The sequence below is a fragment of the Scardinius erythrophthalmus genome (assembly GCF_964197995.2).
Source record: "Scardinius erythrophthalmus genome assembly, chromosome: 17".
Lineage (NCBI taxonomy): Eukaryota > Metazoa > Chordata > Actinopteri > Cypriniformes > Leuciscidae > Scardinius > Scardinius erythrophthalmus.
This window is the reverse complement of record NC_138237.1, coordinates 12,983,824-13,011,672: the sequence shown is the minus strand read 5'-3', so window position 1 is coordinate 13,011,672 and position 27,849 is coordinate 12,983,824. Positions and strand designations below refer to the sequence as shown.

Sequence of the window (27,849 nt, the reverse complement as noted above, 5' to 3'; positions counted from 1 at the left end):
AAAGGGACAGTTCACTTAAGAATATGGGTAACCAAACAGTTGATGGACCCCATTGACTTCCATAGTATATGGAGAGAAAAAAAATACTATGAAAGTCAATGGGGTCCATCAACTGTTTGGTTATCCACATTGTTCAAAATATCTTCTTTTGTGTTCAGCAGAATAAAGAACCGCATACAGGTTTGAAACAACTTGAGGGTGAGTAATTGATGACAAAATTTTCATTTTTGAACGAACTGTCCCTTTAGGTTTCAGTAAGGATGTGTTTTATATAGGCCATAGACAGCAAGGCTGCTCACTAGGTTTTGAGAAGAGCCTTTGACAGCATGCCAGCGTTGTGAAGAGTCTCAGAAAGAAAAATCCTTTCAGATTTATTTAAATGGAGCGAGAAAATGAGGAGACCCTTTATCCAGTTATGAGAGGCGAAGCAGGAACTTGACATTGCAATCAGAGACAAGCAGCCATCGAAACTAATGAAAAGTTTAGATCTTCCGGCGTGAGGGATCTGATTGATGCATTGAGGGAAAAAAAAAAAGAACAGACTGGGAAGAGGTGGTGACACAAAGCAACAATGTGTCAGTCATATTATATAAGGGTGGACGAGTGGGAGAGGAAATTGAGAAATGGTGTTATTGTAATGTGTGTGTAAGTGTGTCTGGCTTTGAATGCAGAGGCAGTGAGTGAAACAGTCCCACAGAGCCGAGGTGTGTGTGTGTGTATGAGAGAGAGACACACATCTACTTGAAGCTTTGAAATATTGACTAGTGCAAGCACAGCATTCCCACCTGCCCACTTTCTCTAATATGACAGCCCACCTAGATCACATACGGCACCATTTTACTCCTCTACAAACCCACATAGTGTATTGCTTGTTAGACTCAGCCATTTGAACAGTGTATATAATATGGTATATCTATATATTTTAGGTAAATTGTTTGTAAAAAAGAAAAGAAAAAAAATGTGCTGCTCCGATCTCTTGTTTATTTTACTTATTGCATATTTGTTTTATCCTCCTCTCTTTTACTTCCCGCAGTTGGGTAAATGTGCACTTAAATAAGTCATCTGAAAACAGTAAAGAATTTATCCAGTGAAATCTTCTTCCTTGAAGTCTCAGTTCTGCACACACCTGTCTGACAGCATTAGGAATGACATGTGCTCTTTTGTCAAAGCATTGCTTCAGTGCTCTTCCCACGGAGAACGTTCGCGGCAAAGACCTGCAGTGCTCAAAGGTATCAGTATGAAAGGCATCCGAGGAGAGAGAGAGAGGGGGGGGGGGGGTCTTTGCACCAGATCTCATCCCACCGAAGCAGCTCTTCAAATGGAGAACACTCGTGTGTAGCGCATATGTGGAGCTGCTGTGTTTTTTCATTGGTGGATGGGAACACAGATCAAAGAACAAAGCATGTCTGACCGTACCGACCTTCACATACATACAAACATATATTCACAAGTCCCCAAACATATTTACAGAATCAAGATCGCATTTTCCGGATTCGGCTTCAAAGTTTTAAAAAATTAAATGATGCTTTTTTTGTTGATTGCCAACTCTCCAACTTCAGTTAAACTAGCTTTTTTATTCTCTGTCCATTTTTACTGAGGTTCGCCTTATAACCTTGTAGACAAAATTTGGTAACTGTACAAGTACAGTTCAGTGTTATTATCAGTAATGACTGAATTTAACTGAACAGCAACAGTAATTGAAATAAAACTGAAATATTAGATGAAAAAAATTGAAAGTACAACATTTACTAAAACTAAAACAAATTAAAGTGAAAAAAAAAACGAATAAAAAATGACGAAAGCACATAAAATTACTAAAATTGAAGATGAAAACTGAAAATATTAAATACTATAAGGGTATAGACCTTATGTAGCCCCGCCCCTTTTCAACGCTGCGCTCGTTGTCTTTTGACTTCCGGTCTGTATTTTCACAGCGATTTTGCGTATTTATGAATGAACGGCTCGTTTTAAAATCTTCCCGGTCTACTGACATTTGTTTATACATCTGCTTTAAACATTACAGTCCTCGTGATAACTTTCGTTAACTTTACATTAAGTAAATCCACTTCAAAATCTAATTACTCCTGGACAGCAATGCCATAGAAATATCATAGACTGTAAAAAAAGATGGACGACGCCCTTTCACCCTCTTCCATTGATGAAAACTGAAGCCGCCAGAGTCCCGATATGGCGCTGACATATTGGAACTTGAGTCTGCGCAGTAGCGATCTCGGGACCAGACCTGCGCAGTAGTGAGCAGGAAGTAAAGCCGCAAAATCAACGCTCCGCCCTCACTCTCGCAGAACGCACGCAGGGAGAGTGGATTCTGCACACTTTTAAAAAAATTGATTGCAGTACGACAAGAGGCTTGTTAAAATAAAGTAAATACAATCTCCTACGTCCTCAGAAGATCCCGAAAAAAATGTCCGTTGGTGCTTCAGTGACTACTTCGCTCGGAGAACCTGTCAATCACAGCTGTCAATCATGACGTTACACCACCGCATCACGTAACTAACTAAAAACCAACTTATTTTTGAAACAGACACTTGAACTTACATCAGCGTGATAAAAACGACAGCAAATGAAAGAAACCACCTTTGGAAAAAAGATATTTGAAGTGTAATTTAATTGTTTAGTTGGTCTCGCGTCCCGTTGAATAACACGGGGAGGCGGGGCTTATGACCTATACTAGGACCAGTCACCGGGGGGCGATCGAGACGTTTTGGCTTCACTTTTCAGGGCTTGTGCGGCACGCTTGAGAAATATACAGAGCGACCGCAAAAACGGAAGTTAAAAGACAATATTCTAAAGATGGCGGCGCCCTCGTTTCTCTGGCGCATAAGGTCTATATACTGTCTATGGTCTATATACATGATAAGAAAATAACACTGGTACAGTTTTAAACCTTGATTTCATGATTTTCCACCGATAAACATTAAATAAAATAATTATCAAGTTAAAAAACAAAACAAGTACACCAGAATTATTAACAGCATTGCAGATTAATTAGTTTGGAACTAAATGTTATTAATACAATTATATTAACTACGGTAACAGGGTTAAAGGTTGTGCTTGATGAATAGGCTACAGTCAACTCAACATATATATAAAAATTAAGAAAATTGAATGAGATTACTTAGACTTCAACTTGTTAAAGAATGTTACATTTTGAAATGGATAAACAGCTAAATATTATGGTTTTGTCCTTAAAATGTGTTAATTAAAAATATATTTAGTACAATGAATGTAATTGATTGACCATGCTAAAATTATTATTCTTGGATACCATTAATACGGTCATGACCTCTGTGGTGTTGGACTGGCCAAATTACCATTTGGTGCAAATAGAGGTAATGCTTTTTTTTTTTTTTTTTTTTTTTTTTTTTTTTTTTTAAGTAAAGTGAAGTGAATTTGTGGAGAGAAAATACAGGTTTAGATGAATTTTCAAAACTACATTTATGACTTCATAAGTGACGTGTCTTGGAGTCTTTGCAGTCGTAAGGGAAGAAAATAAAGTTTGAGACCCTTCATCTTGCTGATATCTGCTGGTGTTGTAAGTGACTGACAGCATTTGAGAGAAATTTCTTGAGCTCCACTCAAAATAATTCACTCAGCATCACTCATGGTTTAACTTAGACACTATGCTGAAACCTCTTTTCCCCAGAATCATGTGTTTAGTCATTTTATTATTTTATTCCTTTAAAAGTTGTTTTACCTGAACAACCCGCTGCCTTTGTTCCTCTGTCTGCCTGCCTCTTGTACAGTTTAAAGAAAAGACTACACAGCCATGGTATTTATACAGAAAGTGTGTTTTATTTTCCAATAAAGATAAAGTGCAAAAAAAAAGAAAGAAAAATAACCCCTTTGTCTTTCTATTCTTCATCTCCCCACAATTTCTGGTGCTTTGTGGCAGGTACAAATCTCATTAACTATAATCAGTGAGATAATGTAAAATTAATAGACCCTCACTTCTCACTAAAATATGAAGTAATTCCCTAGTAGCGTGCCTTGAAACCCATTTGATCAAACCAATTCATACACAAACACATGATTATCTGGACTGGTAAGTTATCTGCAAACAGGAGGCATTGTGTGGTTTCTCATTCATTAGGTGTCAAAGCACAGAGAAAAACCATTAGAGGTGTACAATGCAGAAAGCCTCATTAACCATATAGCGTATGGCTGAATGAATAAAACATATGAGGAAATAATTGATTGCAGGCTTCATTTTGCATATAGGTCTCTATTTGTTTGTGTTTAAAATAAATTGAAATAACTGTAAAAAGTAAAATATCAGAATGAGATTGTTAAAAATGTATCAATAAATAAAAACACTATTATTTCCATATGGATAAAAACGTTCATGTTTGTTTACTAATACTAGTACTTTGATGTAGGCTATATACTATCTATGTTTACCATATTCTTTCACAATGGTATTTACTGGTGCTCCAAGAAAACTGTAATCATGATGCATATTTAGAATATGTGAGAATATTTCCGGGTGATTCCACCGAATGGGTGACATTTGCTTGTTGTTACTCTTCAAAATGAAATATAATGTCCTGGAGACAGAAATGTCACCCATTCGGTGGAATGGCTCTTCCACTAAAGACAGCTAGATCTACATAGTTTAAAAAGCCGTTATATGGCTCCATCATGTGGCTGATAATGGTATCACAACAACCGTTTTGCAGTGCGTTGACTTATGAGTGAGTTATGACTGTAAAAATAAGCTTGTTGCTCTGTCAGTATTCGGTTACATGATGACATCCCAAAGAGAGAATCTATCTCGTAATTTCAGCAGCAGTTAAGTTGTTTAACGGCCCTGGGTAAAGTTAAAGAGAAGGATGCTGTTGTGTGGACCATATGAATCGTCTCGGTCTTTTCAACCCCGCCCTCTTCCCTGTTGAGCCAATCAAAACGTCCAAACCAGCGTTCTGTTGATTTTGACAACGAAGCCCCGCCCTCAAATCAACGCCTCGCTCTTCTTAACTGTATAATTAATTAATCCTGCGTCTTTGTTGTAGCTTGCTGGGGTTTCTCTGAAAGTAAATATAAAGTTTTCCACTCCAGAATACAAAAAACATACACTTTTCGCTTTGTACTTGAACTCTTAGGTATGAAGTGAAATAAAACTAGTCGCGTGGAGTGAGTAATAGAGATTTTGGCTCGCGCGAGCAACACAACACGCGAGACCCGCTCGAGCTGAAGAGCTGAACCAAAACCAAAAGTAAAGGGGACCTGGAAGCTTGAGTTACATTTGTCAAGAAGCAGGTGAGAAGAACATGTTTGCCCCGTCGCTTAGTGATGGAGGGACGGGCTGGTGGTGCTAGTTTGCGTGCTGCTCTCATGGAAACAGTCTGAAGTTTATCTATTCACATGAAGAGGGCTGTTTTTAGATGTCCAAGGTAAGGAATCCTACAATACTACAGTCAGTGGAGCTTTGCTTGTTAATTAAAGTCCACAATAACAGATTTCAGAGCAGTGCTTGTATTTAGAGAATTCGCAACTTTGCAAAGGGCTTTTGCTCTTGAACAACAGGTTAAACCACCTTCTGCTCGTTAGTCAAGTTGTAAAAAATGTCATATATATATATATATATAGACTATTTCATAGAAGCTGGATATGTTTATTCATTTTGCCTACTAGACTGACAGAATTAAGCAATATAAATTGGATATGCTAACATTTTGTCGTAACTTATATGCAAAATAAAGCTGGATAATTAAGTAAAAACAAGTTATGAAACAGTAAATGGTAGTTAACATGACATGACATGAAATAGTGACAATAGTGTGACATGATATACCTTATATAAAACTATTATAAACAACATTTATGATTATTGTTTAATTAATTTATTAGCATTCAATGTAGCCTTATATTATTTGTTATAATACAATGAATTCAACATTTATTATGTGATGTGATATATGCTGATATGATTATTATTGAAGTATTAACATTTAATGTAGCCTAATATTATATTTATATTTAATTTATTATATAATATTAATATATTCTATTCAAAAAGCAACCATTTGAACTAGAATAAACAGATCTGATGTGTAAAAAATGTAATATAAAACTTTCTAGGCTGTGGTCAGGTGTTTCTGTGCTAAAAATGTCTTCCAACACAACCTTTTTCAAATAATGGTCAAATAATCCCAATCCTTCCAAGTCAACCTGAAAGAGATGCTCATGGTTTGAAAGTGGCACATTCATTTCATTGCACTGACATTACAGTCAATCTTGTGGCCTGTTTGATCACAACACAAATATTCTTCCTCAGACACTGTGGATCTTCTTGGCCCATAAGGAGCTTTACGGCTCACTGTTCGTTTTATTAATCCTGTTCAGCTCTGTGTGTGTGTGTGTGTGTGTGTGGCCACTGTTATGCCTATTAAGTGCAGTAACAGTGCATGATCTATATATAGGATACGTGTTGCTTTTGGCTGAGCTCACCACAGGCTCGCTGAATGGATGGCAGAGATCTAGACAAGCGGTTAATTAACGTATGCTGCAGAATGCACTGCACTCAGGAGATTAGCAGACTCCCTCGGCGAGTACGTTTGTGTTCATGCTGGCAGAGGATGCTGCTGACAGACTGCTACGGTTTGTGAGTCTTTATGGAATAGTTGCTTGCTACAAACAAAAGTTTCACCCACACAAATAGGTCCGCTACACAGGACATGACGACATGTCATCCGTGCTTGTAGTTTATGAAGAAACTGCATGAATGTGTCTTGTTAGGGTCACTGCCATTTTTCAGATTATGATTAGTCTGTATTTTAGACCTAATGCCCTTGTTTTGATTTTTAAAATGACAAGTGTTCACAACTATGCTCTGAATATGGCAGTCACATTTTAAAGGGTTGTAAACCAAATTTAGTCTAGAAAAATTAAACGGTGCTTTTCTTTTAAAAGCAGCTTTTCTTATAGATCAGAAGGAAAGTTCTTCCCCAGCTATTCATCTTTGCCATGAAGCAGTGTTCTGAATGCTGATTGGCTGTGCTTAGAATGATGACTGTGGCCGGCAGCGCATGGCAGAGATTGTTGTTGTGTGGTCACCATGGCAACCAAGGGCCCTGTGAAGGTTGTGGGTTGTTTTTGAGATTGAAGAACACCTCACAGCATTCACATGTTTTACCGCAATAATATGCATCAATGAAACGAAAGTGAAGCTTATATTTTGATATTGCAAAATGGCCTTCAGGTCAAACACAAATGTTTTCTTTTTTTCGGATTTTACTACTTCGGCACTGATTTGCTGCCAATCATGAATCATTTCTTATTAGTATCATGTTAAAAAAGGTGTTGCTGCATGAACATGATGGTTTTGTAGTTCTAGACTAAATGTGAGCATGAACATGATGGTTTTGTAGTTCTAGACTAAATGTGAGCATGCATTTGATCATATCACTTGCACAAAAATAGTATTCAGTATGTACAGTGAATTGCAAACTTAGAATATTATGCAAACCTGTAATAAAAGGGGTGGTATAATGCCCTTTTTACAAGATGTAAAATAAGTCTTTGATGTCCCCAGAGTGTGTATGTGAAGTTTTAGCTCAAAATACCCCACAGATATTTTTATATAGGATGTTAAAGTTGTCACTTTTTGAGGGTGAGCAAAAACACACCGTTTTTGTGTCTGTTCCTTTAAATGCAAATGAGCTGCTGCTCCCGGCACAGGGGGCGGAGCTGCAAACGCTTGAGTCCTTTTACCTCACACAGACATGCACTGAAAATTTTAAAACTTTTAGCCTTTTATGTTCAAACCGAAGTCAGAAAGATGGAGAGACTAAAGAAGGTGTCAGCATGTAGACAACATTTCTGAATGGTTAGTTGGTGAATTTATGTAGCTTATGTGTAGTTATCTTCTAGTCAATGATTAGCATATTCTGTCTCGATAATCTATAATCGTGTTCCGGGGGAGGGATTTATGTAAATTTTAGGGTTCATGATGTCACTAACCCAGGAGGAATGTTGTGTAGTCCCTACCAGCCGTTTGTTGTAGTCCTTGAAAAGCGATTTCTTTAAAAGAACATATCTCCCTTTGCTTTGAACTTTGAGCGTCGTAACTTTGCAGATGTTGTTTATACTCAAATAGCAATATTACACACTAACTAAAGTCAGAAAAGTGAAATCATATTCAACCACCCCTACACAAATATACTTTATGTATATAATCTCACTTTATTACCCAATGTCTTTGCTGCTGACATTCGATGATCCAATTCAACCATACTAAAGCAATAATGACTTTACATATACCCTATATTTGTGTTTATGTATTTATTTATTTATTGCTGAAGTAAGAGTGTTGAACTTTCTTTTCCTGCGTCCTATTCTTCTGCAATGCAGAATGGCAGCACAGCTCACAGGTTTGTTTAAGCTGCGCCCTCTACTGTACAGGTGTGAATTTACATTTCCTTCAGCCTGAGACTTATTCATTTAACTTTTGGTCTTAACATTTGCCAAATTTAGGACTTTTTTTTAATTTTTATTAATAAACAATAAACCAACCCCGGCCCAGATGAGAAAAGGCAAAGCAAAAGTAACATTACATTACTTTCCATTAAAAGTAACTATGTAATAAACTCAAGTAATAAGTTATAAACTTAAGTAATAAGTTATAAGTAACTAAGCACTTAAAAAATGAAGTAACTTTTTTTTCTGCCTTGACATCAAAATGTATGTACTGTACACTTTAAATAAGCTGATAAGGCAGTTATAAAGGCATTTACATGCAACTTCATGGAATACTATTTTGGGATTTTTTGAGATAAGTATTTTTTTGGATAAGTACAGTTTTTGAGCATAAAAAAATAGACATTTCAATAGTTTTATATACATATATATATATATACTGTATATATATGTATGTTCGCTCTGTGTCAGGGCTTATATGGCAGATGAAGAGCTACATTATTTATTCAGATGTTTTGTTGTTCCACTGGAGAGCAGCTGTTTACAGACTTTGCGTAGCCTTTCATCATGCTCAATTAGCACTGAGCTACAGTACATGAATGACAGAATTAATTAGACTATTGTAAGGAGTTACACAAATGCTTAAGGGTATGTTCGCTTAGAACGGTTCTCTTTAGTCACCTCTTTCTCCTCCAGCTTGAATGGATTCCAGTTATTTATCTTTGTTCATTAAATTAGTTTCAGTGTTTTTTCTTAAAGGGATATTTCACCCAAAAATTTAAATTGTCATTATTTACTCACACGCAAGTTGTTCTAAATCTGTATGAGTTTCTGTCGAACACAAAAAAAATATGTTTTCTGGTTCCTATTGAAGTCAATGGGGATCAGCAACTGTTTGGTTACGAACATTCTTCAAAATATCTTCTTTTGTATTCAACGGATCAAAGAAATTCATACAGCTTTAGAACAACTTAAGGGTGAGTAAATTATGACCATTTTCATTTTCGGGCAAACAATTCCTTTAACACTGTTTTATGTCAGAAAATCATGAAAAGTAACTCATCAATCATTCAATGGAAATAAATACAATAAAATAAAATAAAACATGCTATTTTTGTGTTTTTCAGTTTGTGTTTAATCACCTTGATGACCTATAAGTGGACATTACACCTGTCCATAAAAACATTCGTAATTGGTCAACCATGAGAGAAGACCTCAGTGTCAGTGTGGAGGAGGTGCGGGTGGTACAGGAGCTCAAGGTGGAATAAAAGAGAGAGATAAAGAGCAAGGTAATGGAGCGGAGCAGTGGTCGTACCACTGCAGGAGTTCTGTTGTGGACACCAGCCCCAGCATATCCCTCTCCCTCGAGCCCAGAGGGGTCGGACTTTAGCTGGGATGAAGAACTGGATGAGGACTTCCAAAGCCAGATGGATGAGAATGGCATCATCGGTCTGGCAGAGAGTCAAGGGCAGCAGGAGGTGAGGACATCAGAGATGTTTGACTGATATCTGCCCATTTATTGGTCATTTAGAGCAGGCCCACCAGGACTCTTCATCAGAAGTGTCTCATTACTCTTAAAAACGCTTGTCAGCGGACAAATGCATTTAATTAGAAACATTTCTTATCCATTTTATGCCTTATTTCTTGAATAATGGTACTTTTTTTAAACTCTTTAATAAGCATATCATGATTCTCTGAATCAGGGAGGAGAGGAGGAGATTGCGGAGGACCTGTTGTGGGACATGAAGACCCCCGAGCCGGAGTATGGGCCTCCACCTGCACTAGAGGCGATAAGCTATCATCTGAGTGAGCTGCTGGACTCTGAGCCGCTCTCTCAGGTCACTGGAGACGACTGCCGCTCTGCATTTCTGCGTAAGGACTCAGTTCATTTAAACATCCGCAGCAGAGTTTAATAGCATAAAAATATAGTAATTGTGTAGTGAAATGATTTTAATTTTGTGAACAGGGGTAATTAGTACATAGGTACACTATCTATTCATCAAATAATCCTGAAAAAAAAAAATATCACAGTTGTCCCAGAAATATTAAGCAGCAACTGTTTACAACAGTGACAATAAGAAATGTTTCTTGAGAACCAAATCAGCATATTAGAATGATTTCTGAAGGATCATGTGACACTGATGCCATTGCTGCATTTTCAGTAGTCATTACTCCAGTATTCAGAATTTCACATGAATAAATTACATTTTCAATTTAAATTGTAATAATATTTCACAATACTGTTTTTATTGTATTGCCTTGGTGAGCATAAGAGAGACTTCTTTCAAAAATTTAATCTTGCTGACTCCAAACTTTTTATTAGTAATGTAAGTATAATAAAAAATGGTCATATGGTCTTCATTCACATTCTGTCTTTTTTTAGAGGAAGAACACAGAGCAGAGGAAGACCAGAGTGATTTGTTGGAAGACTGGACTGATGATGAGGATGGTACAGGAATCCCAACAATCCAAAGGCACAAATTAAACACTTTCCCAGAGAGAGAGACAGTGTTAGACATGACGGATGAGGACACATGTGAAGATACTCATAGATTCATGGACCAAACATTTCCTGTCACAGAAGCGATGGTATCTATGTTTGGAATGGTGAAGAGCCTTGACTTCAGTCACGAAATGACTGAGATCCCCCAAAACATTCCAATTTCAGGAGTCCCAGAGCGATCTGAGCAAAGTGATTGTGAGGAACTCAAGGAAACCGATGAGCAATTTCTCCAAGTCTCACATCGTTCCTTTAGAAACGCTTCTGATCCTATCAGTTTTCCCCATTTGTCCTCAGAGGTAATGATGAATAACTGTGATATTGAAGCGGAGACATTTCCAGAGCTAGACATAAGGGCAGAGTCATCTCTTAGCACTTACCAGAGTCCCGCTCCTAAAACATACCACACTGTTAGATCAAAGGGGGAGGAGATTAAACACAAGATCACACCTCAAGCTTCACCAAGAAGCCCTGTGATGAAAATTAGACAGGGAAAAATGCAAGATAGTACGAGTGGAGAAAAATTAGAAAGAAGGTTACACAGTCCTAACCACAACCTGCAGCCTCCAACGGCCTTTCCTAGAAAAACAAACCCTGCTTCCTGTGATGATCAGGTTTCCATTCCAGCACAGTGCGTTTCTAAAGCAAGCGTCTCCCCCTCAGAGCACACGCCACCTCTTACACCTCATCGATCTTCAGCAATGAAGAACCACAGAACCTCTAAAACCTCTCACACTGATCCAGATGACATCAGGTCAGGAGAAAAATGGAAAACATTTTGACCCAATAATTTGACCCATGATTAGTTGGCCCATAAATAAAATAAATGTATAATAAATGTATAAGTTTCTCTGCAAATAATATAACAAAATGATGAAAATAATATAAAAAATAGTCAAAAAAATATGTGAATTTATTTATTTAAAATAAACTTTAAAAAGGAATTTCCTATATTATTGTAAAGTATACATTTTTCTAGAAATGTATCAATTATTGCTGTGTATGTATTTTTAGGAAAGGACAGCTGAGTCACCCCTTACCTGATTTCTCCAAAGTGAAGCCGAGGGTTCGTTTCCCGAAAAACAGTGGATACAAACCTCCTAAAAGCAGTAGACCCCCTCGTGATAGAACTTCACACCCAGATCTTCCTGTAGTGTTCAAATCCCCTGCTGAGATTGTGAGAGAGGTCCTGTTGAGCAGCTCTGATGGGTCTCCAGGAAGTCCCTCCACCAGTGGGACCCTCAAGCGCCTGCACAGTACAGTACCAGAGGAGTTCCGCTGCCCCCAGCAGGCCAGCACACTGGTGCAGCAGCTGCAGGTACGTAAAGAGGAGTGAACACACTGTTCACAATGAAATTCTAGTATACTCTTTACTGCACACTGCATAGTATACAGTACTGTTCAAAAGTTTGGGATTAGTACGATTTTTCTATTGGGGTCATCATGACATGAGAAATCAAATTTGGCTTTTGACATATGAGAGGTCTTTGTACCATTAAAACCTATTAAAACAAGTTTCCAGAAAAAAATAATACTCTAATAATAAGTAAAGTACAGATACTCAAAAAGTTGACTTAAGTACAGGACTCAAGTAAATGTACTTCGTTACTGTCCACCTCTTATCATCTCACCATCATCTCACCCCGTCCACTGGTATTCAGTTTCTTAACAGATGACATTTGCTTGCTTGCACTGGATGTGAGCGTCGCGTCAAAAGCAAATAGAACCCATTATAATCATTGACGCTGTCTACACTGGATACACTATACAGATGCTCGTTCAGTTTCTGACATATTCCATGCTCTTGAGTCTGTCGACAACAGGACAATTTAAAGAGTGAAAGAATGTTCACTATGGTCCAGTTTAAACAGCTCGCTTGCGTCTCTGGACCGAATTTAGAAGGATACCAGTGTCAGGAACAAGTGGATGTTTTATTTTAATGGCATCCCGGATCACGTCGGAGGATTATATGTTTTTTCAGAGCATTTCATTTTGTAAGCGAGGCACAGAGTAAAGGAGAGTTTGCAAAGAAACGTTTGTTGAAAGATTAAGCAGCCAGCTGCATTGAATCTGACAGCAGCTGCATCACAACCCGTAAGTAAATGATTTCATAATGCTTTGTCTGTAAATTATGGTTTAATATGGATTTATATTTTCAAAACACTTACTCGCGTGCAATAGCGAGTGGGCATTGATACTGTTTCCTTTGCAGTGACGCTGGCAAATCATAACAGTGGCCGTTTACTGACAAGCCTTACAAGAGCCGCCCTTTAAAAACAGATCATTTCAGACAGAGGACAAGGCTTGAAAACAATTGTTTTTCCTCATGCATTTGTTTTTGTAGTGCAAAAAACTTTAGCATTATAAGTGAACCTCAAGGAACATATTAACATAATAAAAAAATCCATGTCATGACCCATTTAAATATTTTTTAAGTCTCTTATGCTCACCAAGGCTGCATTTATTTGTTTAAAAATACAGTAAAATGTAATAATGTGAAATATTATTACAATTTTTGTTTTATTTATATATATATATGTATTGGAAATACATTTCTTGCATTTTTTTATGTAAAAGTATCTTAACTTTTAGTAGTCTGATATGTTAAAATCCTGGTTGATATTCATATAGTTTATTGTTCACATTAAATAGGGAAGTATAAGTAAATTGCATTATGGGAAACATTTTCCCTTGCAGTGTACATTACATCTGCACTATGTTTTGACAAAAGTAGTAGGTTATTGCTGTAGTATACATACTGCATACTATTTTTCACAACAATTTGGTAGCATAGACTTCTGAACATACTGACACACTTGAAATTATGCTGATTTATTTTCATTTAGGCTAAATTGAAAGATGAAGCATTAAGTCTCTTATTTTTTCACCTCGCTTATTCTTACAGGAGGACTATAACAGGCTGCTTACCAAGTATGCAGAAGCTGAAAATACTATCGATCGACTTCGCCTTAAAGCTAAGGTTGGCTTCACAGACTGTATTTATGGTTATGTGCTTTTTTCCCTTCATTTGAAGGCTGACGTGAATTCAGTGCCATGCTCTCCCTCATATCAGCAGGGCTGTCTCCTTTCTCCGTCTGCTCTGATGTTGACGAGAGCTATTTTTAGACTCCTCAGGCTGAGTCAACACAATATATATTCAGAATCTCTTTTGTGACGGCCATAATCACAGTCCTCTGTTTAGCAGCACTGCCATACAGAAGCACAGGCTCATTTTCAAACTGAGGGCTCTCTCTGATTGTGATGTTTTTCCTCAAATAGAAAGGCCTGCCAAGAAGGTTTACCTCAGAGGACAAACACTTTCAGAGAAAAGCAAACTAGCAAACAAACAAACTAAGGCAATAAGCAGCGTACATACAAAATCATTATTTGCATAAATTGTTCAATTATCTGCATACTTGATATTATACGGGTAAATGTATGCAACTGAAAATACTATTAACTTCATTGTTTTAAGCAATAAATGCACAAATTGTTGCACAAATACTGTAATTACACGTCTTAGTAGTTTATTATTTCCTTTAAAAGCAATTGAGTGCAACACATTATCTACAAACCAATTGTGGAATTTATTATGATTAAATATTTAAATCAATTTACAGTCTAAATGGCATTATCATTATTATCGTTCTCATGAAATGAGCTCTATTTTATGTGTTCAATAAGATAATAGATTGCATCAGTGTTGAAAAAGGTTAATAAACACAGAACACTGTCACCTAAACAAGTGACAAAGAACCTGACCTGAAACAAATCTGGTCCTGAGCTGTTACATAAGAGGTCAGTGTTACATGTCACAAACTCATTTCAGCAGTACCGTAACCTTTTACAGAGCAATGTTGGTTATTATTTAGGCTAATAATTGTAGGCCATTTCTCTGTGCGGTTTTGCATCTTCTGCTGCATTTGCTCTAATGCTCATTAAGTTCTTCCCTCACATGACCTGGCCATCTGCTTCTGCTTTAACAGAAACAACAGCTTGAGAAAGGCAGGTTTCATTCACTTCAATGATAACCCTTATTGACTTAGTTGTGGTTTCTTAGATGTAGAATTAGGGGTGGGTGATATATAATAAAAATCTAGAAATGACATCATTAAGAAATGGCCTTTCCAAATTCAGACAGAAAATGAAGAGTTTATTTAAAAGAAAGTTAAATATTGTATACTGTGTATATATACTGTGTATCTGCAGTAAATTTGAGGGGTCTGTCATGTGTGCTGGCAAGTCAGGGCTGTATTACTCTGATGGTCTCAGCATCAACACAGTTTCTCCACATGTACATTTTTTCTCTTAAAAGTACAGTATACCAAGTAAATATGGATTTAGAGAGATTTTATAGTACAGCACATAGGGGACATGAATGCGTTTACACAGGACTCATTATAAAGCATTATGTATAGAAATGGGCTCATAGTGTTGGATTATTGTCAAAGTAGATTTTCACTCATGTATTTGCTGATTTCTCTCTCATTTTTGTTTAAAGTAGCTCTTTACTTGTCAACTCATGATTGTTTTTTTTATGTGCTGTTTGTTTTCAGGTTGGTCTCTGTTCTGAACCCCCAAAGCCCAGTACAGCTATCCTGTCAGGTGTTATTCAGGAAGGGTCAAAGGTCATAACCCTCAGTTTTCCTCAAGCACAGAGGGCAGAGTTCAGCGCAGGATCTGCTAACCTGTCCCAGCAGAAGAATGGCTCCGGTACACCACACTGACAATACCACTTTGAAACAGTGTGCTTGTATAGTGTACATAAATTACACACTAACCACAATCAAACAGAAGTAACATTTTCTGTAATAGTTAAGAAAACAGCAGAAGTTTTATTTTTGGGTTATTCTTTTTTTCTAGTGATGCACTAAAATTATTTTTTGAAATTAAAGCTATTATTTGGCCAAAAACCAAAACCAAAAATAACTTTTATTTAAAGCTGCAGTCCATAGTTTTTCCTCTTTGTCGCCATCTCTGTTCGAAATCTGCAATTGCAGTTATTCGCGGAATTATCAACTTTACGTGGGTTGTGCCTCGGCACAGCGCGGGTGAATCCAATGTTTTGAGGAGAATGTGCGGCTGTCAGTCACCGTGCCGGTGTGGATACTGTCATTCGCAATCACAGATTCTACTTTTTGGAAGTATGACCAACATAAGAATTTCCACCGGAAAATGTAATCTGAACAAGAAAGTAACATCCACTTTTGTTCTGACCAACTAAGGGGAAAAAAGCATTGCAGTAAATCGCACTGATTAAATCTAACGATCGCTTATCATATCACGTCAAACTGTGCAAATTATACTTTGTTCTCAAATTTTTAGTAATAATGACGCAAAGACATGCTCGAATTTCCCGCGGAAATCCACCAGTACCACTGGAATCAAAAACATTATTACAAGCTTACCATTTTGAATAAAGCTAAGGCAAGCAGATAGTTTTGAACACTGGCTGGTTATGTACTTGCTCAAAAATCTGGATAATTTTTAACACAAAAAAGTTATGGACTGCAGCTTTAATAATAGATTAATTCATGAAATTTATTTAAAAAAAAATTGACTCAAGAACTTATTTACAGTCTTTTACAAATTATGGCAGTTTTCATTTAAACTTTTTAATGATATATATATATATATATATTTCAATTATGTTTCTATTCTAATTCAATGTTGAAATATAAACATTTGAATGGTGACTGTAATAACAAACATACATTAAATAAGACATCACTAACAGGTTACGTAAAATTATAATGAATGTGAGTGCATATATTTAGCAAAATGCTCTTCTCTAGAGCTATGGGTATGTGGACTCTTCTAAATTGGTAAATTGTTTTGTTCGCATTGCAGAAAATTCCAGAAAAACAGTACCTCGCCCTTCTTCTGTGAGCTCCATCAGCTCTGGATCTGTCACAGCAGACCATGTAACAGAGACTCTGACCAAACAGACTCGTAGATTTCAGCTACAGGTAACTAACTTTAAAAGAATCTGTTCGGATCTTTTAAATGTGTCTGTAACAATGACCATCATTATGTCAAACTCAAGAAAAAAGAATCAGATCAGCCGGAATCTTGTTATTTTAACAGCAGTGCACTGAATCCTAAATACATTTTTTTTTTGTTCTTTTTTTTTTGGTTGTTCAGGTTGATGCTTTTGAGGCACTTCTAAAGAATGGGAAACTCAAGCCCTGTGAACAGATAAAAGTATGATGATGCTTGTTTAAAAAAAAACAACGTGAATTTTTAAAGACATGAAGTCAGATTGACTGAGTCTGAATCCTCTACAGGGTCTCTCCACACTGGCACAGGGGCAAGAGTCTCTTGAGAGGGCTTACCTAGATGCACGAGCCCAGTATCAGATGCTGCAGCAGCGACAAGGCGGGCATGTCACCTTTGACCCAGACAGGTAACATATGTTTTAAATATCTGTATATATACACTACCATTAGATTTTTATAGACATTTTTTTAAAGAATTTAATACTTTTATTCAGCAAGGATGCATGAATTTGATCAAAAGTGACAGTAAAGTCATTTATAACATTACAAAATATTTCGATTTAAAATAATTGCTGTTCTTTTGAACTTTCTATTCATCATAGAATCATAACCAAAAATTTTAATCTTCAAAAATATTAATCAGAACATATTTTTTTAAATATCAGCATATTAGATCGTGTTACACTGAAAACTGGAGTAATGGCTGCTGAAAATTTTAGTGCAATAATATTTCACAATATTACTATTTTTATTTATTTTTATTTTTTATCAAATTAATGCAGCCTTGGTGAGTATACGAGACTTCTTTCAAAACATTAAAAAACATACCTATTTTTTATTTAATTTTTAATTTATTTGTTCACAGATAAACGTCATTGTTGTTTGATGCCGATGCAAACATTGACAAAGCTGTGCTTCCTGTTTACTTCCTGTGACACTGGTTTGTAGTATGTACAGAATATGCATACTGTGTGTTTGTGTGTGACACAGGGACCTAGAAGGTCAGATCTTCAGGTCAGGGATGCGATTGGATGAGATGAAGGAGTGGCTGGAGCAAGCAGAACAGAACCAACCCATTTCTGAGTCTACTTTAACCCCGCTCCCTCCTTCAGATGTGCTCTCTGTGTCCTTGCTGGAGACTGAACCTCTACCCGAGGTGCCTCAAACTTAACCTTGACACCTCACTAACCTCTGACCTCATGAGCTCACAGATATAAGGGACAGAAAATTACTGATTTTCTCCTCCATTCTTTCTCAGAGCACACTGTCAGCTGTCCATCCTGAGGCTTATGTTGGTGTGGAGGTCTGTTCAGTTAGCGGAGAGAGTGATGCAGACAGAGAGGAAGAAGAGATCCTCCCATTTGTTCTTCATCCACTCAATGACAAACACAAGCATGTGGAGAAAGACTTCAGTAACCTCATGGGCTGGTGAGTGACCTTTGAACCTCACACACACATATTTATATATATATATATATATATTAGGGCTGTTTTCGACTAAGGATTTTCATAGTCGAATCTGATTCGTTAGATTTTGCCGTAGTCGACTGATAGTCGAACCTTTTTTTTTCTTTTTCTTTTTTTTAGATAGCAGCTTGATTTTTTCCATTTCAAACAAAAGAGCTAAAAAACATATATATAACACATATATCATAACATTTCATAAACATGAGGAGCAATATGAGAGAGAAATTTGGTGATGGTTGTTTAGGTACATTAAACCACATAAAGCTTTTTCACGCCCATGAGAACAGCGTGGAGTCAACTCACTGCCGCTCCGCTGCCCTGCTGAAAATGTGAAGCAGAAACGCTTAGTATCAGATAACGTCGATAATAATTGGACTCTGGGTTCGATTTTTTGACCATTTTCAGTGGTTATGAGGAGCAATATGAGAGGGAAATTTGGTAATCGTTGTTTAGGTACATTAAACAACGTAAAGCTTTTTAACGCACATGAGAACCGTGTGGAGTCAGCTTTTTAACGCACATGAGAACCGTGTGGAGTCAACTCACAGCCGCTCCGCAGCCCTGCTGAAAATGTGAAGCAGAAACGCTTAATATCAGATAACGTCCATAATAATTGGACTCTGGGTTCGATTTTTTTTTATCATTTTAAGTGGTTATGTGGAGCAACATGAGAGGGGAATTTGGTGATCATTGTTTAGGTACATTAAACCATGTAAAGCTTTTTAACGCACATGAGAACCGTGTGGAGTCAACTCACAGCCGCTCCGCAGCCCTGCTGAAAATGTGAAGCAGATTTTTGAATACATTTTTATTTATTTACATTAGTAAGCTACAGGACATTGTCTTTCAAAACATGACCTGAAAAAATAAAATAAAAATGGTACCCAGCCCTTCTGAAAATGCGAATGCGTCTCTGTCCCCAGCACATTTCAAACCAAACTGACGCCCATGTATTCGACTATGAGGTTCATAGTCGAATCAGACCTCTCCGAATCGAATCGTCGAATCCTCGACTATTAGAAGTCAGCCCTAATATATATATATATATATATATATATATATATATATATACATACATGCATACATATACAGTTTTAAATGTCAGACTCTATCTATTATTGTCTTCTCACCCAGCTATCAGAGTTTTAAAGAGCTCCCTGGGATGCTGGACCAAGCTGTGACTTTAAAGAGCCGTGACGTGCTGGATTTTGGACACTGTGTTCCCTCTGGGAAAAAAAGCGTAATGGCCAGACAACGACACAGGACTATTAATGAGAGTGAGATGACAAAATCTGCTCAGCAGTGAGTCCTGAGCCTATTTCACATAATATTTCAGTACATCAGCTTAACAGATGCACTGCAATACTCAGTATTGTTGTTTTCCAGTATAATATCTGTACATTCTTAAATCAAGGTACATTCATTTGAAAGGCAAAATGGCAAATTTTGGCTGCTGATAGATTTTAAAATGGGAATTTATTTGTTTTGCTGTATTAGCCTATATCCAACTTCAGTGTGGCGGGGTCTTCCTTCATTTAAATATTAAATATCTTTACTCTCCATAATTAAGGTAGTTGCTAGATTATCAGTGGGAGCAGTTCAAACTTATATCACGTAATTTATGTCTCTGGGAAAAGCAGCAGTGGTTCCAACTTAAGTAATATTTTATGCCGTTACAATGGTGAAATTACAAACAAGAAATTCACATTCTGAGACATGAAATTACATGAATAACTGGGAATTTGATTAAAAATAGATCGTCCTTCTCGCTTTTTCCACCCCAAAATTTTTGAGCCGCCTCTGCAGAAAACCACACTTTATATCTTATTAAAATTCAGTGACTTTATGCTTTAAACAAGAAAAATATCTTCTAGTGGTGTAAGAAAAATTAACTTCCCTTTGAATTACGTTTATTACCTCACTAGCAGATATTTTCACATTTTAAGTATAAACTCACTTAATTTTGATAATGTTTTCAAAAAACATGACAATTTTGCTTCTTAAGAAAATGTATCTTGATTTAAGAATGTTTAGATATTTGTACTGAAATCGAGACAAAAATTTAGTAAGAAATTTTTCCAGTGTTTAGAAGATCTATGGGATCAGCAACTCTAAACAGTAAAGAATGTTATATTATTGTATTTCATTATCCAGACATCACTGTTTGGGCCATGTTAACCGATTTGAGAAAATTGACAGGTGTACCATGGATTAGAACTATCGTATCTGACCAATTAGAGAACATCTTGGCTGATAAGCCCCATCCATTTTAGAAACCCTGAGATTCTATCAGTTTATTCTAATTCAATGATATAAATAATTGACACAGATGTAATAAGAATACTTCTGTGTCTGTGATCTAAACATCAGCTGTATGTTGTTATCTGATTTTGAAAGATAATTAAGGGTAGCAGCAGTTCAATCCGCACTGCACTATTATCAACACCTGGCTGTTTTCTCTTTCATTCACCTCTCCATTCTCTCATTCTTTAGACAGCCAGCAGCAGATTGTGTCCCTCGCTCCAGCCCATCTGTTAGGTCACAGGTGTGTGACTCTATGGAAACTCACCCAGAGGCTCTTTGCCACTCCTCGGTGTTGCCAGGGCAACAGGGCAGTGAGAAGAAAATGTCAGGAAGCAGGAAAACTCAAAGCAGTAGCCTAACCAGCCTGGCAGAGAGCATAGAGCCCAAACCTATGGGCTTGAAAGCGAAGGCCGAGACTGTCAGAGCGCCCCTTCTGGTCAGCGACTGTACTTTATTTGTGATGAACAACACTATATATTCTAGTTAAAGGATTAATTATTTCTTTATGTGCTTGAATAATTATTTTAATAGAGTTCTTGCATTTATTTTTGACACTGCAGGATGGGGTCATGTCTCCTGAGACAGACAGTGGCTTTTTGGGATCTGAGAGCAGTCAGCTCACTCCTGCAGTACACAGTCCTCTACAACAGAGGGCAGTGGTGAGGTATGAAGTGCCTTTTCTGTGTAGACCAGACTATGTCTAGAGCACTTCGACTTTGATTCTGTGACCCTTTATTAGAAAAGAAACCAGTGATATATAATGCTTTAGTGGTACTCAGTAAAACAAGCATCGCTATAACTTGCTCATACTTCGGGTTAGGGACTCATCCTGCACTATTTGTGCTACAGACATGAGGAGAGAGGTGTGCTTTTACTTTTTAAGTGGCAAGACTTAATTTCCACCCGATTGGTCATAAAATGGGCAAAAAGTCTGGCAACACCCCTCAAATTCTATTTAAATACTAGTGATTTTATACGCTTTTATATTTTTCTGATATCTTCTCCAGTTCCACGCCGTCTGGCTCGCACATGAAGAACACAGAAAGACCAGAGTCTGCTCCTCCTTCTCGGCAGCCTTTTGCCATCTCCACCTCTCGCTCACAATCCTCTCCGAATACCCCAGGAGAACACCTCAGCATGTCTGGAGAATGCACAGGTCCGGTTAGGAAGAGAGGAGGGGATGAAAGGTGTTCTTCTTCCAGCCTTTCTCCATCAATCTCCCCCCTTCATTGGCCTAATAGCGCCATCCCGGCCTGGCCAAGCAGTCTGACCAGCCAGTCAGATCATGGGAGTGATCCTGGTGGGTATCAGCATTAGAATAGGTTTGACTTTTCATACAAAAAGCAAGTCAAAATATATTTTTTCACTTCTAAGAGTCCATTTGTATTAATATGGACGTCTTATGTTTCTCTCTATGAAATCATAATAAATAGTTACACTAAATGCATTGTGAATACTTTTACGAAGATAGATTAAGGTTAATGTCAATTTCCACATATACTAATACATTTTGAACATTTTATGTTTCATGCAAATTAACAATAGAATATAATTTAACATTAACCTGGTATAATAAATGTTGTAATATATGCTATAATATATATGTTTGTGTGTATGATTTTTACAGCATTACCATGAAAACATTTATTGTCTTGAATAAGGCTGATATTTGAACACGTCATTAATACTGATTCTGCATTTCTCTTTTCATCCTTTTTCTCTCTCTGCATCCTGCTTTTATCCATAATTTTTCAGTCCATTTCTTATCAGGGGAGGAAAAAGCACAGGATAGCCAATACCCACAACCAGCCAATCTGCAGCTCCGCTCTCACAGAAGCCCCTCCTTCCATGTGCCTTATCACCACGAAGACCAAAATTCCGTTCAGCTAACAAATCACCAGTGAGTTTCCTAAAGGCTGACATGGCCACTTCAGCACAAACAAGCAGAGATTTATGGCTGCTCTTTTGAGCCAGGGCTCTTACTGTAAGGGTGTTCTGGGAAAAAATCCAGTGGTGTTAAGTGGTCTCTATAAAATCATTTTTCACTTTATGGCAGCCAGAGTTCCATCTGGATAATTAGATTTCATTTTCATTCTTTCCTTTCTTTGATTCAGCTGGAGTTTGTCTCTCAAATAGACTAGCTGAAGATAGTGCTGGTATGTATTCTGCTCCACATCAAGAGACCAGCATTAATCACCATTAGCTATTAATAAAACCCCTTGTGTGTTTTTGATGGTTGAAATATTCACCTACCCACATCTACACACCCACGACTTCTGGCAGTGCCTGTAACGCTTCTAACTGCAATGGCTATTTCTAAACCCTGTGTTGATCTGAACTCTAACAGACTCAAAATATCTTTAGAGCCAACATGAACAGTTTCATCGAAACACCTTAAGACTATTTGTGACGTTTAACATTCCGTATAAAATCTGGTCCACACTAAAACTTATAATGACTTCTTGACATCATCTGACCCAACATGACTTGGGACTTTTGAAGAGGACACTTGGCCTGCTGCTATAACTTCAAATTGTTCATGAAGGGAAATATTTGGCATGCTCTGTCATCTTTTACACTTTTAATGTACACCACCGTTCAAAAGTTAATTTTGATAACTTTTACCAAGGCTGCATTTATTTGATCCAAAGTAGTGTAAAAACAGTAATATCGTGAAATATTATCACAATTCAAATGAACTCTTTTCTATTGTAATATATTTTAAAATGTAATTTATTCCTGTGATGCAAAGCTGAATTTTTAGCGTCTATTACGCCAGTCCTCAGTGTCACATGATCTTTCAAGAAATCATTCTAATATGCTGATTTGCTGCTCAAGAAACATTTCTTCTTATAATCAATGTTGAAAACAGTTGTGCTGCTTAATATTTTTGTGGAAACCATATTACTTTTTTAAGATTTTTTTGATGGACAGAAGGTCAAAGCAGCATTAATTTGACACATTGAAATTGGAACTCCAGATAGTGACTGATTTTAATTGAATTTCATGTTTTGTTCCCTCTTTAAACTACAAAAACTGCCTTTATGCATTGTGTATGTTTCAGAGAGGCTCTTGAATCTCTACATCAAGAAGTGAACCGATTAAAGGAGAGACTAGAGGGAAATCTGAGACTCTCCAAACCTGCTAGTCCTGTTAGAGCGCCCCCTTCTGCCACAGAAAACACCAGAAATCACGCAGACCCACAGACATCAACACCGCAGTGGTTTCATTTAAGGTAATTAGACTATCAAAATATTATATATGTTGCCTTGAACTTGTAGTTAATAATCGGATGTGTTACAACTTCAAAATGGTTTGACCATATCTTTCTTATTAGGTCAGAGAGGAGAAGGCAGACAGAGAGAGAGAGGAATGGAGAAAAGGAGAAAGGATACTCACCAAGACCCATCCTGAGGCAGAGATCAGCATCTTTACCTCGGCACCAACCTGAAACTGACCTGAGTATGTTTAGCTACTTGCAAATCTTTCCAAATCAGTGTAGGATAAATATGGCACATGTCTTTGTTGTAAGATAGGGATGCAAAGAGATTTTCTCAACGACCCTGAATAACGAAACACTTGGATGCCAAGTTTGAATCAGTTAAGCTCTGAGAGAGAGATTATATTCATTTTTCCATCATTAACCCTGCTGCAGCAACTGATTCTGAGCAAATCCAGTCTGAGCCAAGACCATCAACATTAAGACATGTCCCAATGTCCCCTATGACATCAAGAGGAAGAAGACAAACCAGAGGATTTGAACGTCACAAAGAGGACAGTACCTGTAAGAATAGATCTTTGTTATAATTTAACATAGATGACCAGGTTTTGATATGGTAGTCAAGAACAATTTGTGGTCATTTTAATTGAACATCAGCAGGCAGATCCGATACTAGCGATGAAATGGAGCCGAGCCGAGGACCGGAACCTACATGTCTACACTGCATATCAGATCACACTGGTGCCTCGACACGTAAGCATCCTCTCTCTATCATGATAATGGGATCTGAAACTTACTGAGACTAACATTTCATGAACTATCCTCCTGTCCTTTACACTATTAATTGAAGGCCCAATGAGGAGCAGGAGCTCTCCACGTCTCACACAACCTTCCTGTAGCCAGTGCCCATTGTGTGGTGCATTAAGAGCCTCTCAAACAGGTTTGCACCTCATTATCTATAAACTAATGAAGATGTGAAATATTTTGCTGATATATTCACCTAATGTGACTTGTATACCACCAAGAATCATGTTGACTCTCATGTGTGGTTATTTAGCCAATCAGGTGCCAGTTTCCACCCCCAGAAGGAGTGAGCCAATGAGATCTTTACAGAGGGACAGAGGAGGCATCAATGTGGCAATGGCTCCTCGCCCCACATTGCAGGGAGGTGTTCCAGTTATCCCATATGTGCCCGTCTATCCTTCAGCTTTGTGAGTACTTTTTCCTCTGCTGCTGCCTGGACAATGAATCAGACTCTAGAAAAATGTGAGAACACTCTCAACAATCTCAACTTCCTGTCAATGGATGAGTTAGGCAAGCTTGATTAAAACTTGTCTGAGATCACTGTGGAAATTTGAAGCACAAAATTATCTAAATAATTCTATACCTTTTAATTGATTTTACTCAAGTTGTTGTGTTGTTTATATAATTTGTAGTGGAAAAAAAATAGTGCCCTCTGAGTTTTGGACTTTACTTTGTTTTTTTGTTTTTTTATTGTTTTTTTTATTCGCTCCATTAGAACAACTAGTTGCTCTATGATGATTTGATTTTATGCTGATTTACACAGCCGTTCAAAAGTTTGATGTTGGTAAGATTATTTAATGTTTTTGAAAGACATCTCTTATGCTCACCAAGGCGGCATTTATTTGATCAAAAATACGGTAAAACATTAATAGTGTGTAATATTATTATAATTTGAAAGTACTGTCTTCTATTGTAATATATTTTCAAGTGGAATTTATTTATGTGATGGCAAAGCTGAATTTTCATTTTGCTGCCGTTTTTTTTCAGGATTCTTTGATGTAATGACTATTTAATCTTGCTGAATAAAAGTAATCATTTCTTTAAAAAAAAAAGATCTTTTGAACAGTGTAATAATATATAATATATTTATATGACATTTATATTATACAATTCATATAAAATATAAAATTGATTGAACCCCCCCGCTCTGTGTCATTTTCTTGCAGTTACTTCTCCAGCCCTGTGAAGACACAGGCCTACTCACAACCCTTTAATATCACAGCAAGTTCCAGCAGAGATGGGGTCAGAGGTCATCGCAGACGCTCTTTCTCTCTGGACCATCAGCAGCTCTCGCTGGACGGCTCTCTGACCCGCGCCCTCACAGCGGCTAGAAACATGAAAGAGGTCTCGCATCGCATGGCTCACTCTCTGTCCTCAGGGCTGCACTGCAGTAGCTTCCTCACCACATCCTGCACCTACTGACACCAGCATTTGTTCATTCAGCTGACGCTTTTATCTAAAGTGACTTCAAATGAGAAATAATACATTTCAGCTGCTCAGCTGTTTCGCATAAAGAAAGTGATGTTTGTTCGTTTTTATTAGTTTACATAATACAACTTTTTCTCGTAGCAGTGTGAATGACGACAACGCTGCAGCAGAAAATGCTTAATGTGAAATGTCTCAGGTGACTTTTAGAGATTGAGAGCTGCATTATGGTAGCTTAAACAATACAGATTTGTATATACAGTGACCTAAAAAAAAATGTAAACTTAATCCACACTTAAAGATAAAAATACAAGAAATATTGCTTTTTTGAACTAAAAAGCTTCTTTTTTTAGTTTTTTTGAAGTGAAAACATTGTATAGTGACAACTATACTATAAATATACTGTTATGAAAAAGCAGTGGATACATTGTGGTTTCCAAACATTAGTAGAACTTGACGAAATCCACTATTTTACAGAATTAGTTTTACAGATACCAGTTGGATTTTTAAGTGTTTTAAATGTCCAAAGGCTTTTTGGGTCCACTGTACTAGACCTTTTTTTCTGGCAAGTCCAGATAATGTCATTGTTAAGCTTTTCAAATATCCACAGTGTGGTAGATTTATATTTGTTTTAACAAATAAGAAAAGTTACTTTCACAATATGAATGTGAAATGGATTTGTTTTTCATATATGTTAGTGACAGGCTTTTAAATCTTTATCTTTTCTAATGGGGGGGATAGGTACAGCGCTGTTCTTGAAGTTGTTGGGTGATTGTGTTAGTATTTAATTTACAGTACTTTTGTGCTGCATTTGTTTACCTGGAATTTCCAAATTTCAAACTGGATAACCGTTTTTAACTTGTCAGAAACAGCAGTTTAATTCGGTGTATATAATCCGGCATACCTTCAGTCCCACAAGTGTTTGTAGCAGCATTGATGAGTGTGAAAAGACCAACATGCATTTCACTTTGTGGAACCAATAATGGAATAGGTGTGAGCGTAAGTTTTTCTGTTTTATTGGGTTGTGAGATATTGATTGTTACTAAATATTTTATATATAGTTTTCTTTGGAAAATGTATTTTTAGTGCTGCTTGTTTTTAGTGACTATGGTTGCGTTTGTTTAATGTTTCTTTTATGTTTTTGTATTTATAGAGCTGTACTTTTGTACTTTATTTACTACTATAAATGATTCTATATTTGACCCGTGTCATGCTACTGTTGTTCCTTACAGCTAGGTAACGAACTGGACCTTTCTCTTGATGTGCTGCAGGTGTTTGTATGGAGAGAAATCTGAGTTGAAAGTCACCTAGTGTATCATACATCCAGAATCCAGTGATCAAGGTTGGTGGCTAATCAAATGGTCCATGCCACAACATTTTGTTCAATGTAACAGGGTTCCCACAGTCGTGGAAAACCTGGAAATAACAGGTAGCCATTACCAGACCTGTAATTAATAAAATCAAATTAGTAATTTTTATTAATAATAAAATATACAGTATATAATATATACTTTTTATATACAGGGGTTAGAGAATGAAACTGAAACACCGGGTTTTAGACCACAATAATTTATTAGTATGGTGTAGGGCCTCCTTTTGCTGCCAATACAACATCAATTTGTCTTGGGAATGACAGATACAAGTCCTTCACAGTGGCCAGAGGGATTTTGAGCCATTCCTCTTCCAGAACAGTG

At 37.0% G+C, this 27,849-nt stretch overlaps 1 protein-coding gene across 1 annotated transcript; it reads left to right on the top strand.

Annotated features, from left to right (window-relative positions):
- Positions 1-9,728: 9,728 nt before the first annotated feature.
- On the top strand, positions 9,729-27,356 carry akna (AT-hook transcription factor; the record flags this gene model as incomplete). Its single annotated transcript, XM_081391434.1, has 23 exons — positions 9,729-9,914; positions 10,140-10,308; positions 10,820-11,690; positions 11,951-12,254; positions 13,842-13,916; positions 15,493-15,649; positions 16,787-16,905; positions 17,081-17,140; positions 17,224-17,342; positions 17,926-18,091; positions 18,194-18,363; positions 19,537-19,704; positions 20,896-21,142; positions 21,267-21,370; positions 21,714-21,862; positions 22,462-22,606; positions 23,771-23,941; positions 24,044-24,168; positions 24,362-24,490; positions 24,584-24,679; positions 24,777-24,866; positions 24,984-25,137; positions 25,897-27,356. The coding sequence occupies 23 exons, from the start codon at positions 9,729-9,731 to the stop codon at positions 26,150-26,152; spliced, it is 4,230 nt and encodes a 1,409-aa protein (XP_081247560.1). The 3' UTR covers positions 26,153-27,356.
- Positions 27,357-27,849: the final 493 nt, after the last annotated feature.